We start from the raw sequence: 15,675 nt of genomic DNA, 5'->3' as shown, positions 1-15,675 counted from the left end.
CTGCTAAATGTGCATTTCAGATCAGCACAATTTGAACATACCATTGTGATTACCTCAGAAGGAGCAGAAATCCTCACTAGACTGGTGGAAGAAACCTAAAGATGGAGCAAGGAGCAGAGGGACTTGTTGTACTTCTGGGATTTCCAGTTTCACTCAGGACAGAGAAGAGGTTTCTGTAATTTCTCTGGGGTATGGGTGCTGTGTGAGTCACTGCAGGGGACAGAAAAAGCAGCTTGAGGGGTCAACTCTGGACATAGTCCTTTCTGTGTGTTACCTGGTGGGTATTTAATAAAAGTCCTTTGGCTTGTTTGTGACCCTTGCAGCAGCCATGCACAGTCTGCAAGTGCAAAGGTTTGAGTTATTTGGAGTGAAGGACAGAGAGCGGCTCCTCTCTCTTCCAGATCCTATGTGGGACAAACAGGTATCAGATGACACAGCCTTTGTGCAGCTGAGAGGACAGAGAAACATAGTATTTTCCCTTTATAGCTGAGCTGTGGAGTCAATTTGTCTTCACTGCGATTAGCACAGTGCTGTTTCCCAGGCTGTAACTTCTACTAGGATGGAAAAAAGTTTCACGAGGGTGTCAGGCAGAGGCAGCAGCCTCTTCCCCACATCCTTCCCAGCAGCAATCCCCCCTCTTCTTGCCTCTTTTTACACAGCACAAAAAAATGATTAAAAATGAGATGCGAAGCACACCTCTCTGGGGATCAATAATTGCCCTGCTTGAAGAATTAGCTGGTTTGGGGTAATCACTGCTCTGCGGTGCCCATGTTAGTTAAGGGAAAGGCACTCTGCAGTTTAAGCATTTTATGGAAACAGAGGAGATGCGGGTGTCTCTCGACCCCATGCTCTCTGTGGTCCTGTCCTGGGCCTGCAGGGGGTGCAGGGTTTGATTTGCAATTTAGGCAGTTGCTGACCACCCTGTCAGGCCAGATGGGTCTGGCATTGGAACTTGGAGGCTATGAGAGCAGGACCTGGCCCTATGAAATGCAGGATAGTGTTGGAGATAAATGACTTCCAGAAATTCCCCAAGCCCAAGGCAGCAGCAGTGCGGTTTGGTACAAATAATTTGCCCTCCATTGCAGGGGGATGCGGTCCTGTGCTGAGGGCTGGCCTCAGCACATTCAGGCAAGCAGGGCAGCTCAGCACCGGCTCCCTCAGTGGTCCTGGGCAGAAGTAAGCCTCTTTCTTACAGCTTTACACGGCTGTTTGCTTTCACTCAAGTACAGCGAGCTCTCAGCTCTAATAGTTTCTAACAGCACCTTTTCAAAAAGCGGGGACCCCCCTCCCTGAACACAGCTAACGCCGCAGGGCAGCCGCTCAGCGTTGTCCTCCCCAAGAGGAGCATGAAAGGCCATAAAACCTGCAAAACAAACGATGCAGCCAAGTTTACAAACACACAGAGATTAAACAGCGCAAGCGACCCTCGGCACTGGCCGGAGGGGGATGTATTTTGTTCGCTTACATTCCGTCGCGTTTCCCCCTCCGCGGGGCGCTGGGGGCAGCTTGTGTCCCGCGCATCCCAGAGGCACTCCAGGGACGCCTCCCGTGGATTTTGGCCAAGCCCGGAGCACCTGGATGGCACCACAGGTGCCAAGCTTCTCACCATCCTCTGCCCCTCTGCCTCCTGTCCTGCGCTTACCGCGGCGTGGGGTGAGGCGGGAACGGGGCAGCCGGGAGGGGGAACCTCCTTCAGCTCAGCGTAAGGGGACTGCTGGCAGCTCCTGATAATCGCTGTTCACCCCAGAGTCCCTCAGGTAACTCTGGGGGGACTGCAGGTTTTACCGTCGGCTGCAGAGCGGTGGCGGCCAGGCGGAGGCATTGATGGCACACGTTTGTAATCCTAATTATGAACGAGACTAAAGAGATGTGTCGGCTGTGCGGGGACAGCCAGCGCCTCGCACAGACCCGTCACGCAGGAATTCTTGCCGGGCCAGCACGGTGAGAGCCCCGATGTGGCAATCGCGGGTCAGGGCGTCCCGCGGCCCCTCCGCGCCCTCTGAAGCCGCGCTGCCCGAGGCCGGCGATGCGCGGAGGGGCAGCGGCTCCGCTCCGGAGCATGGGTGTGAGCAGAGCCCCACCGACGGGTCCGCGGGGTTTTGGCGGGGCCGGCGGGATTGTGGTTCGCCTCGGGACTGCCTGCGCCCGGCCAGCCGGAGGAGGTGACGGCAGACCCTGCGGACACGGAGCAACCTCCCCTGCCTGGAGTCGTCGGGTTGAGGCCGGCGAAGGTGCCGAAGCTGCCCGGGCGCCCCGTCCCCTCCGCGGGCAAGCGCCCAAACCCGCCTCGGGGCGTCACTTACATGGCTGGGGGGCAGAGCCGGCTGCCAGGGGACACCGTGTGTGTGGGGACACACCGCCATTGCCCGTTTCGCGCCAAGCCTCGGAGAGTTTGTGAGAATGAACTTAGCGTATCGCGAGCAAAGCAAAAAAATAAAACATTAAATAAAAAAATGGAGGGAAAGAGGAAGTATGAGAGGCATTAGGAGACGAGCAATTAAAACCGACAGAGCCACTAATGAAAGGGGGGGAAAAAAAGTCAGGAACAGAGGGGCTCGGTTGTGCCAGCTTTGCACAGTCAGGAGCCGACTGCTTCACGGAGCGTCGCTGCCCGGAGGAGTCTGAACACCGTGCGGGCGCTGCTGGGGGTGCCCCAGCCCCGCTGCCGGCGCTAATACCTCTAACGACATCAACGCCGCGATTTGTTTTGAATGTTCACTTTTATTGGTGTTCTCCCTTTGCCAAAATGTGCTTGATTACATAGATGTGGTGCCGTGATAACTGCGCACCCTAGACAGCCTAGGTGTAACCGGGAAAGTTCAGCCCAGGCCAGATCAAATCCCAGGCTGTTTAATGCTGGAAGGCTGCATGTTGCTATTAGTGTTAAATATATGGCTAATTATGCGTATGAAAATTAAACATCAGTGTTATGCTAATGGGGCCGCCTTCAGCTGTGGATCAGAGCACTTGAGACTAGCATTTAATCAAATGAATCAGTAACTAATACATCTGCACGTGTGAACTTTCACAAGATCATTTTCCTGTTACAGTCACACCGCAGAATTATGAAAGAAATAATTATCAACACTTTCTAATTATCTAGCAAAGTAATTTGGGATTCATCGTGGGCTTTCTGGGGAGGATCTCCCAAGTCCCACCTCATTTACCTCTCACGCGTGCGGAAGTTTTCATTTTAAGCTCAAACGCGCCGTTGGCCCCTTTTACGGCGATTTTGTTTGGTTAGATTGGTTTTTTTTCCCTTTAAAACAATAACGACAGGAGCCGGGCGGCGGGAGCCGGGCGGCGCGATCCGGAGGTGCGGGCGGCGCTGGGACCCGCGGGCCGGGGCCGAGAAGCCCCTGAGCGCCCGCGGAGCGTGTCCGGCCGGGCGGGCGGGGGCCGCTCGCTTTGTCCGCGGGTCCCGCCGGAGAGGGGCAGGAGCGGCGGAACCCCCGCAGCCCGGCGGCGCCGGCGGAGCGCGGCCGCTGCCCCTCCGCGCCGCCTGCGCGGCGAGGGGCGGGGAAGGGCGGAGGGGGTTGCGCTGCCTTCCGCCGAGCTCCGGACCGGCGCCCTCGGGAGCGGGCGGCCGGGAGCGGGCGGCCGGCGATGGAGCGGGTCCCTGGCGGCTCGTTGCCCGGGTCCGGGCGGGCGCGGGGCTCGGTGCCGTCGGGCGGCCGCGCTCGGGGACGCGCCGCCAGACCCGCGCTCCGCGCTCACCGCGGTCCGGCCGAGCCCCGAGCGCCAGGGACCAATCCAAAGCGATTATGCAAGACGACGGACCAATCAGCTCCGCCGTCTCATGAATATTCATAGACTTGGCTGAGTCAAAGCTTTTAGGCGAGTTTGTGTAGATCTACAGCATCATGCTTAGACTTTTCAAAGAGACAAACTCCATTTTCTTATGAATGGAAAGTGAAAAACCCTGTTCCGCTTAAATTGGGTTCTTTCCTGTCCTGAGAAACACAACAGACCCCAAAAAGGCAAGCTGAAGAGAGAACACACACACAGACCAAGCGACAAGAAATGACCATGACCACCATGCCAGAGAGTCTAAATAGCCCCGTCTCAGGGAAGGCTGTCTTTATGGAGTTTGGGCCGCCCAGCCAGCAAATGTCTCCTTCTCCCATGTCCCACGGACACTATTCCATGCACTGTTTACACTCCGCGGGCCACTCTCAGCCTGACAGCTCGTACAGCACAGCTTCGTCCTTCTCCCGACCGCTGGGCTACCCCTATGTGAACTCGGTCAGCAGCCACTCGACCAACCCCTACATCAGTTCAGTGCAGTCCTACCCCAACAGCTCCAGCCTGACTCAGACCCGGTTAGAGGAGACAGGTAGGTGCACTCGGCTTTGGGGAGAGGGGAAGGGGGGAGGGAAAGCAAGGAGGGAGGAAGGGTGCTTGTATTAAAAAAAAAAAAAACTTTGGGGGGGGAAAAATAAATTAAATTACAAAATATTAGTCAAGAGAAGCTGAGGATCACAGGGGACCAATACACAGAGTACACAATGCCTGACTGGAAAAGAAACCAACCCAGATGTGCACGTATTAGTCTTCGTAATTATTTATTGCGTAGTGCTATAAACAATGTATGCAATTAAGGGTAATTAAACCTAAACTGCAGCCTGTAAAAATAGCAAACTTTCTCTGGGAAGAAGCCTGGGCTGCCATAATCGCCCGGAGCCTTTGTTAGCGTTACTCGAGCTTCACTTTTCTTCCTTCTCATTATTGTTATTGTTGATGTTGTTGCTGCTGCTGCTATTACTGTTACTGCTATTATTGCTATAGCTGCTATTATTATTATTTATTCTGCATCGTTTGTTGTTCATAGGGGCCGAATCGGAGAAAAGCACTGTGGTAGAAGGAGGGGAAGTTCGCTTTAATGGGAAAGGGAAAAAAATCCGCAAACCCAGGACTATTTACTCCAGTTTGCAGCTACAGGCTTTGAACAGGAGGTTCCAGCAGACTCAGTACCTGGCTCTCCCTGAAAGAGCCGAGCTCGCAGCATCTCTGGGACTCACCCAGACCCAGGTACAGCGCCAACTAAGCCGGGCCTTCTCCCGTGTCCCCTCCCTGTCCCCACAGCCGGCGTGGGAGACCTCACGCGTAATGCAGACGGGTCACAGCCGCGGGCAACGGGGCCCGGCGCGACGCCTGTCCCGCCGCGGAGGCGCACCCGGTGCGCGGAGGCCCCCGCGGGGCCCGCCGGGGTTGGCGAGGGTGTCTTATTGGGTGGTTTACCATCACAAAATAACACAGCAGCCACGGGGGGAATAAGGGAGAGAAGCTGGGGGGCCGCTGGTTGCGGGGATCCGTCGGATCCCAGAGGGATGGGGGGATACTGGACCGTACCGAGGGATGCTGAGCCCTGCCCCATTCCCGTTCGCAGGTGAAGATTTGGTTTCAGAACAAGCGTTCCAAATTCAAGAAGCTGATGAAGCAAGGAGGGGCCACCCTGGAGAGCAGCGCCTTGACCAACGGCAGGGCTCTCTCGGGCAGCTCGCCACCCGTGCCCCCAGTGTGGAATACCACCTCCGCCTCTGGTAAGGCCTCGTCGGGGACCCCGGGCACCTATATCCCCAGCTACACGTCGTGGTATCCTTCGGCCCACCAAGAAGCTATGCAGCAACCGCAACTGATGTGATTATAAATACGTTTTCCCCTAATGCAAGCACTATCCGTCCCAAAAAGAAATAAAATTATCACGGAAAAAAAATTAAGTAAAATAAAAGGAAAGGGGAAAAAATCTAAAAGAGGGGGGAAGAGAGAGAGAGAGGAAAAAAAATACAAAAGAAACCCAAGCAAACAAACAAACAGGAGGTCTCTTGCCCATCCAGCCATTAGGACGCTGCACGGTAGCTCGGTGCAGGAGAGCACAGATGTGATGCGGGCCGGTTCCCACCGCTGACAGCTGACGGAGCGGCCCCGAGCACCGCACAACAGCCTGGGAGCAGAGCGAGCGCCGGCCGCGGCTTTGTGGGACAATCAGAAAAAGATGTTGGGGGGGGGGGAAAGCCCTCTCCTCTGTCCTGTCTGTCTGTCTGTGTCTGTTGAAATGTAGGTCATTTATTTACTACCCCGATCTGACGGTCTTTTCAATTGCAAGGGGGTAGGAAGCTGTACAATTTACCAGAGCTTCTTTCCCTCGACATTTTCTGTACCTTTCACTATCCATCTGTATATTTTTTGTTGTTGTTAAAAGGGGAAGACAGGGGTTTTATTTATTGATTTAAATTACCACTATGAGAGTGCTAGAAACAAACTCAGCTTACTGAGTGCACTGCTCGGACGCACAATTTAAACGAAACCACAGACGGTCCGTCGTCCCGTTCCCCCCGCCCCTCCTCGAACAAATCACCACGAGGGAAGGATGCGATTTTAACTTTGACAATAACTTTTATACTTCGCTGGTGTGGAGAGGTTTGGTCCGAATGATTTGCATTTCTCGCGTATTTAACAAAGGAAATAAATGCACATTATTTGGTACTCTGAAGTGGAATCGCAGCAGCTGCCGAGCGCTTTGCTGAGGTGAAGCAAGGCGCGGAGGACGGAACGAGAGCCCCGAGGGCGGCGGCGACGGGGGGGACCCGCCGGGAGGGTGGGCAAGCGCACCCGCGCAGTCCCGGCGCGGCCTCCCCGCGCAAAGCTGGCCCAAAGTCGAAATGCACAAACCGACGTGCAGGAGCTACTCGCTGTACATATTTTATTCTTTATTATTATTATTATTATTATTATTATTATTATTATTATTGTTCTGTAAACATGTTGCACAAATTTAGCCTTTTTTAATTATTATTTCTGTTCTGTTTCGTGTGGCTGTAAAACATGATGCTTTGTGTACTGAGATCTTGACATTTTACTTGTGAAAGTCGGAAGATGTGATAAACTGAGCTCGGCTGTGTTTAGTGTTCTATATGTCAAAGTTTAGTTTTATATTGAGAATGTTAACTTATTGCTTTGTATCTGGGGGAGGAAATGAAAAAAACCCACACAAATCTTTGTACATAAGTTATAAAGTTTCTTTGAGACAGTAAAATTATGGTTTGGAAAAAGAGACACTCGTGCTCCCTGTCTCGTAGCGCAGCCGGGAGCGGGGCCTGGGCCAGGCTCCGCGCTCCGCGGCGGGACGGCGGTGGCCGTAACCGGGAGGCCACACAGAGTAAGGGGGTCGACGCGCCCCGGACAGGGCAGCGTGTCCCCTTGCGCCCCACCGGACCGAGTTAGGCGGCGGCGGCCGCCGCGATGGGCTGCGGGACCCTCAGCCGGGGGATCACTCCGGGCCGAGGGGGATCCGGGAAGAATTCCTGGGACGGGAGAGGGATGCGGACAGACCGGGACAGCCTCGGCCCCCGGCCCGACAGCCGAGCCAGCTGCCTATCCCGTTGGTGGCGAGGCCGTGCCGCTGTCACCGCGCTCACCCCGCACCGGGCTCAGCCCGGGCCGCTGCCGGGGTCAGCAAAGCGCTGCAGAGCGGAGGGAACCGGGAGCGGCGGGGCTGGGCCGGCTGGCCGTGCGCGTCTCTGCGCGCAGGTTCCGCGGTGGATCGGCCGTGCAGCCCCGCGGGCGATGCTCACCCACCCTGAAAGACGCACCCACTCCCCACTGCGCGGGGCCGGAGCGCAGCCGATGCGCGGCAGCGCAGCACCCGCCCTGGCGCGCACACGGGGCGCCGTGGCCCGCGGGGTGTTGGATCCGACCTGGAAAACGCTCCCCATCTTTGCATTTCCCGCGGTGCCGCGGCCCGAGCCCGGACCCGATCGGCCCGAAGCCCCGAGCGGAATCGGAAGGCTCCGCGTCCCCGCAGCGCCGCAGGATCCGCGCAGTTCCCGCGGCGGCTCAGCCGGAGACCACGAATGCCTTTAACCGGACAGGAACGGGGTGGTCAAGCAGCTCGGAGCGTTTTAAAGATATATTAGCTTCTTCTAATTCAATAACGTCTTGCTAACAGTTTAAATAGAGAAATTATTAGTTTTCTCTCAGCGAGGCGGTCTTGAGTTAGAGGCTATTATAATTGTACATTTGAAAATGTTAATCTCAATACAGGCCTAATTAATTCTGCCTTGTTGCTGACAAGTAGTTCATCAAATATCTGATTCGAAGATTTTCATAATGAGGATATTAATTAAACTATGAATAATCCAAAGGTGCTTATATTGAAACAATACCTCATTACAATGATTAAGTCCTGATTTCGAATATTATACCTTTACCAATTGTCACCCGGCAAACACAACCTTATGGATGAGTCTGTAAATGGCAAAATGTAATTTTGGGATATATTTTTTCCTTGTTGGGGAAAAAAAAAAAAGTGCCCCTCATTTTCAAACACTTCTGAAATAGGTTACACACAGCTTAATGATGATCAAAATGACTCTTTTCTGCAAAAAAAGACCCCAAAGTGCGCGTACAGCTGCAAACCCAAGAGGGTCAGCATCATTTCACTGTATTCTCTTCTTGATTACAAGCCGAGCCCATCAAACACAACATAATTACAGTAATTTCAGGTTTATTTATTCTAATGCAGTTTCCCCATCTCTCTGGTAATTATGAGCAATTTTTTCGCCCAGGGAATCTTTTTGCATTAACAAAAGAGATAACGCACTGAAAGCCAAATTTGCTGTGCATTGAGAAAAGCGAAGAAAAAAAAATAAAATAGGTGCGAGCTGCCATCTCTGCAATTCTCCTATATTGGAGCTCTGCAAATTGCTTGCAGGTGTATGGAGCAGAGCTGTCAATAGGAAGGGGCTTCCAAATTAGCAAATGCACAATGTTGAAGTAATGAAGACAGACTTAGCAAAATTGCCAAACAACAGATACCTCTTTAATATCTTCCACCCAAAAAGAAAAAGGAAAAAAAATCCCCTTGGAGTGTCCCTGCGAACCCCTTTCAATGGCTGGGGATGTTGTACATGTGTCAATCTAATTGCAGAGCACAGAGCGGCCCCTGAAACTAGAAAAAAAATCAAATATCAGAGCCCGTTTGCATTCCGAATTTGCTCCCTTCCTTTGACAGAGGGGGATAAGAAATCCCCGCCGCCGGTCTCTCCGCTCTTCCCGCCGCCGCCCACCTGCCCCGCTCTCGCCGCCACCGCCGCTCTCATGCCCGTGCAAAAGTGCCATGTCCCCTGGGCGTCGGCGCCTTCCCCTCCCTGCTCCCGGCTGGGGACCGGGCAGTAACGCACCCCTCCGCAAGGAACCGACAAACGCGCACCACAAAACCACCGCCGAAAACCAGCGCTCCCCGGCGCCGCAGCCCCCGGCACCACGGCGGCCCCGGGCGGGAGTGTCCCCGCGCCGCCCCCGAGCCGCTCTGCCCGCGCTGGTTCCGCGGCTGGCGCGGCTCGGCCCGCGGGATGCCCCGACTCGGCCCGCGGGATGCCCCGGCGCGACCCGCGGGATGCCCCGGCGCGGCTCTGCGCGGCAGCCCCGCCGCCCGGCACGCCGTCCCCGCTCCCTTTCGTCGCCCTGGTGCCGCCGGCGGGAAGTTCTGCAGGGAGACTGGGCCGGTGGAGCCGCCGCCGGTGCTTCCCCCCTCTCGCGGCCCGCGCGGGGCATCCATCCACGTCGCGCCCCGTGCACTCACCTACCCCCGCGAGAAAGGAGCCTGTGTCGCCACCCTTACCTTCCGCCTCAGTCCCTGAGGCTCTGGGCACAAGTCTTTGCTTTACAACAAACCAAAGGACCGAACGCGGCTTTTTGCTACGAAAGTTAGAGGAGCGAGAGAGTGTGTGAGAGAGGGAGAGGATAGGGGAGGGAGAAAGAAAGAGAAAAAAAAATGAAGCCGAGCACAATAATAATATCCTGAGAGTGCAAATGTGGATTGAGATCCCCCAGAGATGCACATGCCTCTGAGCGCAGCAGCCTTTTTGCAGCTCTGCTCTTGCAGAATATGACTGAAATTTTCTGCTATATAGCCTCTGTCTTTATAGCTGATGAAAAAAATTGCAGATTATTAGCATAAATGTTTACTCTTCATTACGCTGATGACATTGTGCACTCGAGATCTTGGTAATCTTTGGGAAAATTATGAGTAATTTTTAAAAATTTTAAAGCAGCAGCAGTTACCATGCAATTCAGGCTAATTCTGCGTAGGCTCCGAACGGATATAATTATCGAGGAGTCAAGATGTTATGCTAAAAACTATGCATTGATATTCCCATTTATTATGTACATACAACTTTGACAATGTTGATGCTTGAAATAGCAGGAAATTGTCTTGCGCAAAAATTACAGTCCATATTAGGACATGTGAAATTGCGAAGAATTATATAGTAATTGCAGGCTTTCAGATGGGAGAGCCAGAATGCTCAAACTAGTGCAAATGTGGATAAAATTACAGATCAGAGCAAAAATTAGGGAAAAAAGGGGTCTGGGATTTTTCAAGTTGGCTATAGGATTCCGGAAGTGTCTAATGCCACATGATTGCTTCAGCTTTAGGGGAGACATTCATGCCTCAAATAACTCCTTTTGCCAGAGCCGCTTTAATTGAATTTCTCGTGCTTTCTCTTTTCACCGGGCAAATGAGTAAATTACCTCCCAACGGTACAAGCCCGGCCGGCCCCGCCCGTGCACCGGGGAGGCAGGGGTGCCTCTCGCCCGGGCGGCTGCCAGGCCGCCCCCCCGGACAGGGCTGGCCGCGGAGCTGTCACTTACCCCGGCCGCCCCCTCGGGACCGGCCCCGCTCAGCCGCTCCCGCCGGGAGCCGAGCCCGGGCCCGACGGGGGGGCCCTCGGCGCTGGGACGTGGGGTGGAATCGTCCCGACCCCCCCACCAGGCTCCCTCCCCCGCTCCCCAGCGCTCCCCGGAGCACTGGGGAGGCCGGGGCAGCTGTCCCCCCTGGGTTATCCGATTCCCCGCGGCTCTGCCCGGCCCCGGGCGGCCGAGTCCCGCGTCACTGTGTCTTGTGCGAGGGCTCATGGTTCTCAGCGCCTGCCCTATCTATCGGACAGATAGATCCTGTCCCATCTATCGGACAGGAAAAGAGAAGAAGAAAGCAGATTACAAACATACACATATCTATACGTATGCATCTGCGGTACGCGCGGAGCTGCAGTGCGCCCCTGCCTTCGCCGACCCCAGCACGGTGTGAGCTGCGTTTAGGATGCGAGCAGTGGGCGAAATGAGGAGGCTAGAAGGGCTCAGGGAGATACGGGGATGCTGAAACACGGAAAACCCATCGCATACACCAGGTACAGACAGCCCAGAGAGAACCGCTGCTAGCAGACAGCAAATAAATAGTAATAAATAAATAATAAAATACTAAATAACTAAATAGTAGAAAGAAAGCGCGGAGGCCCCCGTCCTAGGTGCAGTGTGCTCTGCTCCCCGACCGCTGACAAGCGTCCCCCGCTGGGCAGGTCCCCGTCCCGGGGACCCCACGCGGCTGTCGACATCCTGGCCAACCCCACGGGACCAGGCAACACACCGCACAGCACTGCTGCATCGGACTGGAGACGCTGGGCGCAGGTGTTTGGGGGGAACTTTATTTAACTGAGAAAAGCGTCTGTAAAAACGACGGGGCGGGGAACGGGAAGGGAACCGTCTCCGTCTCAGCCCGCGCCCACGGTCTCCTCGTGCATCTCGGACGATCGGTTTAACAAAACTTGTCACCTGCCAAAGGGGTGTATCCCACATCCCCCCATCCTCCCTCCGCCGGGGTCCGCGGAAACACCGCGCTGCTGGGGACACAGCCCCTGTCGCCACACGTGCCGCCCCGCTCCACGCCCGCCGCCCCGACGGTTCGCCGCACGCCAGCGGGGAACCTTTGTCCCCCGGCCCGAGTCGGGGCTGAGGTCTCCCCGCGGCCGGCGGGAGGGTGACGGAGGGGAGAGATGCGGCCGGCCCCGCTGCTTCCTGGGGCGGCTCTGGACTCTCTTCCGCGTCCTCGCCGCCGGGTCAGCACCGGGACCGGAGGGCAGCTGCCGCTTCCCCCTTTGTCTCTCCCGCTCCCTCCTCTCGCTTCCTTTGCACCCGACTTCCAACACCCCCCTTCATTCTTCTCTTTTCCTCACTCCTCCTTCGACCCCCGCCTCCTCTCGCCCCCAAGCTTTCCCCAGGCTCTCAGGAGCAATCTGCCCTCCCGCCTCCCCCACTCTTCTCGACGTGTCTCCTGTGGGGCCGCCCCCCTCCGCCTTCCCCGGCCCCGCCCGAGCTCCTCATGCCAAGGCCTGTCGGAAGAGTCTCGGCCAGGCTGCGCATTCCCTACCCCGGGCAAGCTAGTCCGGGCCTCTTCATCGTCTTGTCTGCAGCGGGATCTTCCTCACGGCTCTGTCTCCCGCTGCCTCCACCTCCAAGGATGGTGGGGCGACAAGGGCCAGAGACCCCCCCTCCCACTCGTTTTTGCTTCTTCCAGCACTAGGATCTCTAGGGATGCAGCCCGAAGGGATGCACCCCTCAGGGTTACAGCTTGGAAGGGCACAGCTGGAAGGTGGGCATCCCTAGAGGTGGCAGCCCCGAAGGGTGCAGCCGAGGTCATAAAGTGAGGGTTCAGCTCAGAGGGGTGTAGGGAATGGAACGGAGTGGAATGGAGCATTTCAGCGGGCTACATCAGAGAGGGGTCCACCCCTCGAGGGATACATCTCAGAAAGGTGCAACTGGGAGGGGGTGCTGTCTGAAAAAGAGTTAAGCCTGGAGGGATCCTATCCTCATGGGGTACATCTCAGAGGAGTTATGAGGGGTGAAGGCTGGGGGGCTGCATCCTAGAGGGGAACATCCTAAGGGGTCCAGTCCTCCAGGGACACATCTCGGAGAGGTCCAGTCGGTGCCTCCGGCCCTCGAAGAGCCATAGAGCAGCTCGGGGGCAGCCATCAGCTCTGGCTCAAGCAAAGCTCCCACGCAGGCTGCCGGCCTGGGTGCCACAGCCGGAGGGGCACAGTGAAATATCTCTGGGGCAGGGCTGTCCCCGGGGACCAGTTCCAGGAGTACTGAGGTCCTTGGACACGGCCCTGCCCCAAACCCCTCCGGACTGTCTGGGAAGCCGGGAAACGGCAGGACTCTGTCCCGGGTGAAATGTCGCTGGCGCCAGCAGGCGGGGGAGGGGAGAGGGAGGGCGGCTCTAGGCTGCTGCAGGCAGCGCTGAGTGATTCATGGCCTCACCGAGAAGACTAGCAGGGGCGAGATTTTATTGTAGATGGGAAAAGGGAAAAGAAGGGGGGAAGTTGCACGCTTGCGGCAACAGTTGCAATGTTGGAGGGGTGGAGGGGACGCAGCGAACGACCGGGTCCGGATCGACACCCCCAACCTCTCCCATCCCCAAATAAACTCAGCGTGGGCACCATGGAAACAATAATTTATTTAAATAATCTCTGCTGACTGTAAAAGAAACATTAAAGAGTGTTTAAGTTTTCCATAATAAATAACAAAAAATACCCTGTTTTTTTTCCCCCACGATCCTAGACATCAAACGGCGCAAGGGAAGGGTTAGTGGCAAGGTTGCCGGCGGGGCGGTGGTGGTGGAGGCGAGGGCTCGCCGCGGCTCCGCGCCCGACCCGGGGAAGCCCCGTCGGGGCACGAAACCCGCCCGGAGGCAGCGCACGGGCGGGAGCCGCGCCGGCACCGCCGCCTGAGACCTGTCCCCACCCCCGCCGGACGATTTCATTCACCTTAAACACTGGGGGCTTTTGTTTCAAATCTACATATAAAAATTATTTATCTTTTTTTTATCGTTTTATTTTTTTAATCCCCAACATCGAGGTGAGGTTATCCGCAAAGGCACCTATCAATTTTAAAAAAATAAAAAATAAAGTTAACCAGAGTTCTGCACCGGTGGATTGATGAAATGCCGGGGGAGAGGACGAAGAAGGACGAAGGGAAGGACGTGGGTACTTATTCCGCAGCGTGGTTGTTTTGGCGGCGGGAGGGCGGACCCACGGGGTTGAACGCACACGGGGTCCGCCGCTGGCGGCAACGGGGCGGGACGGGGAACGGAGCAGTTCCTCTCCGCCGGAACGGCCGGAGCCAGGTTTCACCAAAACACCAGTGGCGGCACCTCTGTGCCCCGCGGCTGCCGGACGCGACCCGCGGGCTCAAGTCTCTGCAGCGCCTAGAAGATGCTACCGCCGCCGTGGTGGTGCGGGGGCTGCGCCGGCTGCGGGAGGGGAGCGGCCGCCGGCAGGTGCGCCGGGCCGCCGGGCGCCGGCGGGTACCACGAGTAGCTACCGAGGAAGGCGGCGGCGGGGCTGGGACTGGCGGTGCCGGCGCCGCCCGCCGTGCGCGGGTGCGGAGCAAAGTCCCAGGCGGGGGGCGAGGAGGGGGACGGCGGCGAAGCACTGCGGCGGGTAGGCGGCTCCGCTGGGATCTCTCCGCTCTTCCACATCTTCTTGAACTTGGAGCGGCGGTTCTGAAACCAGATCTTCACCTGGGGAGAAAGAGAGGGTCAGGCGTCCGCAGCCTCTGCGGCGCCGTCCCGGCGCCCGGGTCGCCCGCGGCGGGGCAGGGATGCGCAGGTTTCGCAGGCCCGAGCAGTCTCGGTACTGCCTCGGCGGCGCTACCGCTTCGCCCGCACTCCCGCCCCTGGACCATCGAGGCGCCGTGGGCCGGCCTCCCTCCCAGAACCCCGCAGAGGGCGAGCGGTCACCGAGGGGCGATACGCGCCCGTGGCCCCGCGGCAGGAGAGCCCTACCTGCGTCTGTGTGAGGCCGAGGGAGGCCGCCAGCTCCGCTCTTTCGGGTAGGGCGAGGTACTGGGTCTTCTGGAAGCGCCGCTGCAGAGCAGCCAGCTGGAAGCTGGAGTAGATGGTTCGGGGCTTCCGCACTTTCTTGGGTTTCCCGTTCACGATCCTGATCTCCGGCTCGCAGTCTTCCTTCTCTGCTGCGGCAGAAACGGCGACCCCGGTAAGGGAAGGCGCCCTCGCCGCCCCGGGGCCCGCCCGCAGCGCGGCATCACCGCCCGCCCCGTCGGGGTGACCCGCCGAGAACGAGCGCTCTCCCGGCCCACCCCGGCTCTCAGGCCCCGACCGCCTCCTCGCCAGGCCTGGAGGGGACCGCCGGACTCCCGGCGGCTCACTCAGCTGTGTCCCCCGCGGGGTTCGGACGTACCAGAGTCGTTGTTGGCCGGAGAGGCCCTGCTGCCGTAGGGCCCGTAGGAGCCGTAGGCGCCCGCGTAGCCCACGTCGTAGGCGGCCTTGGCAGAGTAGGGGGCGGCGCCGCCGCCCGCGTAGGGGTAGGAGCCCACGGGGCCGTAGGGCGACCCGCCCGCCGCCCCGTGCTGCTGGTTGGTGTAGTAGCTGCTGTCGGTGGCCGTGGAGACAGGCAGAGTGGGGGACTCCTGCGGCTTGTGCAGGCCGCCGTGCTGGTGGTGGTAGCTGCCAGCGGAGATCTGGCTGGCGTGCATGTCCGGCACCAGACTCTCCAGCACCCCGGTCATCCCGCGCCCCCGCCCGCCAGGGCACAGGCCGCCGCCGCCCCAGGGCCGTCTCCACGGGGGCGAGGCGCTCAGATCCGCGCCACCATGCCCGGCGCTCCCCGCGCTCCGCCGGGGCGGTGCAGCCGCGCTCCCGCCGCGCCCGCGGGACGGGCTCTGCGCGCCGCGCGCCGCCGCCGCGGCATTTAACACGCGTCACGTGGCGCGGCGCACGTCACCTAGCAACGGCCAATGGGGAGCCCGCCCGCACCGCTCCCCCGGGCCCGCGGGGACGAGCGGCCGCGGGGCCGCAGGGACTGAGACCCTCCCGGGGAG

At 57.9% G+C, this 15,675-nt stretch overlaps 3 protein-coding genes across 6 annotated transcripts in view; 2 read left to right on the top strand and 1 right to left on the bottom strand.

Moving 5' to 3' along the window:
- Positions 1-215, top strand: part of METAP1D (methionyl aminopeptidase type 1D, mitochondrial) — a 46,313-nt gene extending 46,098 nt beyond the window's left edge. For both annotated transcript variants that reach the window (XM_027637078.1, XM_027637079.1), the window contains exon 10: positions 21-215. In XM_027637078.1, the coding sequence (XP_027492879.1) occupies positions 21-99 (79 nt within the window). In that variant the 3' untranslated portion in view covers positions 100-215. The remainder of the gene's footprint in view (positions 1-20) is intronic.
- A 3,593-nt stretch (positions 216-3,808) lies between these two features.
- DLX1 (distal-less homeobox 1) lies at positions 3,809-7,054 on the top strand. Of its 2 annotated transcripts, XM_027637082.1 has the most exons (4): positions 3,809-4,336; positions 4,832-5,031; positions 5,390-5,543; positions 5,838-7,054. In XM_027637082.1, the coding sequence occupies exons 1-4, from the start codon at positions 4,024-4,026 to the stop codon at positions 5,906-5,908; spliced, it is 738 nt and encodes a 245-aa protein (XP_027492883.1). In that variant the 5' UTR covers positions 3,809-4,023; the 3' UTR covers positions 5,909-7,054. The 2 variants fall into 2 exon arrangements, with proteins under 2 accessions (XP_027492883.1, XP_027492882.1); XM_027637081.1 differs by having other exon boundaries at positions 3,811-4,336; positions 5,390-7,054.
- Positions 7,055-13,336: 6,282 nt separating this feature from the next.
- DLX2 (distal-less homeobox 2) lies at positions 13,337-15,449 on the bottom strand. 2 transcript variants are annotated; one of them, XM_027637191.1, is made up of 3 exons: positions 15,036-15,449; positions 14,621-14,808; positions 13,337-14,356 (listed from the first exon to the last, which is right to left on the bottom strand). In XM_027637191.1, the coding sequence occupies exons 1-3, from the start codon at positions 15,361-15,363 to the stop codon at positions 14,042-14,044; spliced, it is 831 nt and encodes a 276-aa protein (XP_027492992.1). In that variant the 5' UTR covers positions 15,364-15,449; the 3' UTR covers positions 13,337-14,041. The 2 variants fall into 2 exon arrangements, with proteins under 2 accessions (XP_027492992.1, XP_027492993.1); XM_027637192.1 differs by having other exon boundaries at positions 14,621-14,805.
- Positions 15,450-15,675: the final 226 nt, after the last annotated feature.

The sequence above is a fragment of the Corapipo altera genome, unplaced genomic scaffold (genome assembly GCF_003945725.1).
Source record: "Corapipo altera isolate COAL_440 unplaced genomic scaffold, ASM394572v1 45, whole genome shotgun sequence".
Lineage (NCBI taxonomy): Eukaryota > Metazoa > Chordata > Aves > Passeriformes > Pipridae > Corapipo > Corapipo altera.
This window is presented reverse-complemented; position numbering and strand designations above follow the sequence as displayed.

What these genes read in the sequence shown, in the direction of transcription:
- DLX1 (XM_027637081.1), top strand. Translation starts at nt 4,024, where the DNA reads ATGACCATGACCACCATGCCAGAGAGTCTAAATAGCCCCGTCTCAGGG. An exon ending in GACCCGGTTAGAGGAGACAG is followed by an intron (nt 4,337 to 4,831) that starts GTAGGTGCACTC and finishes TGTTGTTCATAG; the next exon opens with GGGCCGAATCGGAGAAAAGC. An exon ending in TGGGACTCACCCAGACCCAG is followed by an intron (nt 5,032 to 5,389) that starts GTACAGCGCCAA and finishes TCCCGTTCGCAG; the next exon opens with GTGAAGATTTGGTTTCAGAA.
- DLX2 (XM_027637191.1), bottom strand. Translation starts at nt 15,363, where the DNA reads ATGACCGGGGTGCTGGAGAGTCTGGTGCCGGACATGCACGCCAGCCAG. An exon ending in TCCGGCCAACAACGACTCTG is followed by an intron (nt 14,809 to 15,035) that starts GTACGTCCGAAC and finishes TTTCTGCCGCAG; the next exon opens with CAGAGAAGGAAGACTGCGAG. An exon ending in TCGGCCTCACACAGACGCAG is followed by an intron (nt 14,357 to 14,620) that starts GTAGGGCTCTCC and finishes CTTTCTCCCCAG; the next exon opens with GTGAAGATCTGGTTTCAGAA.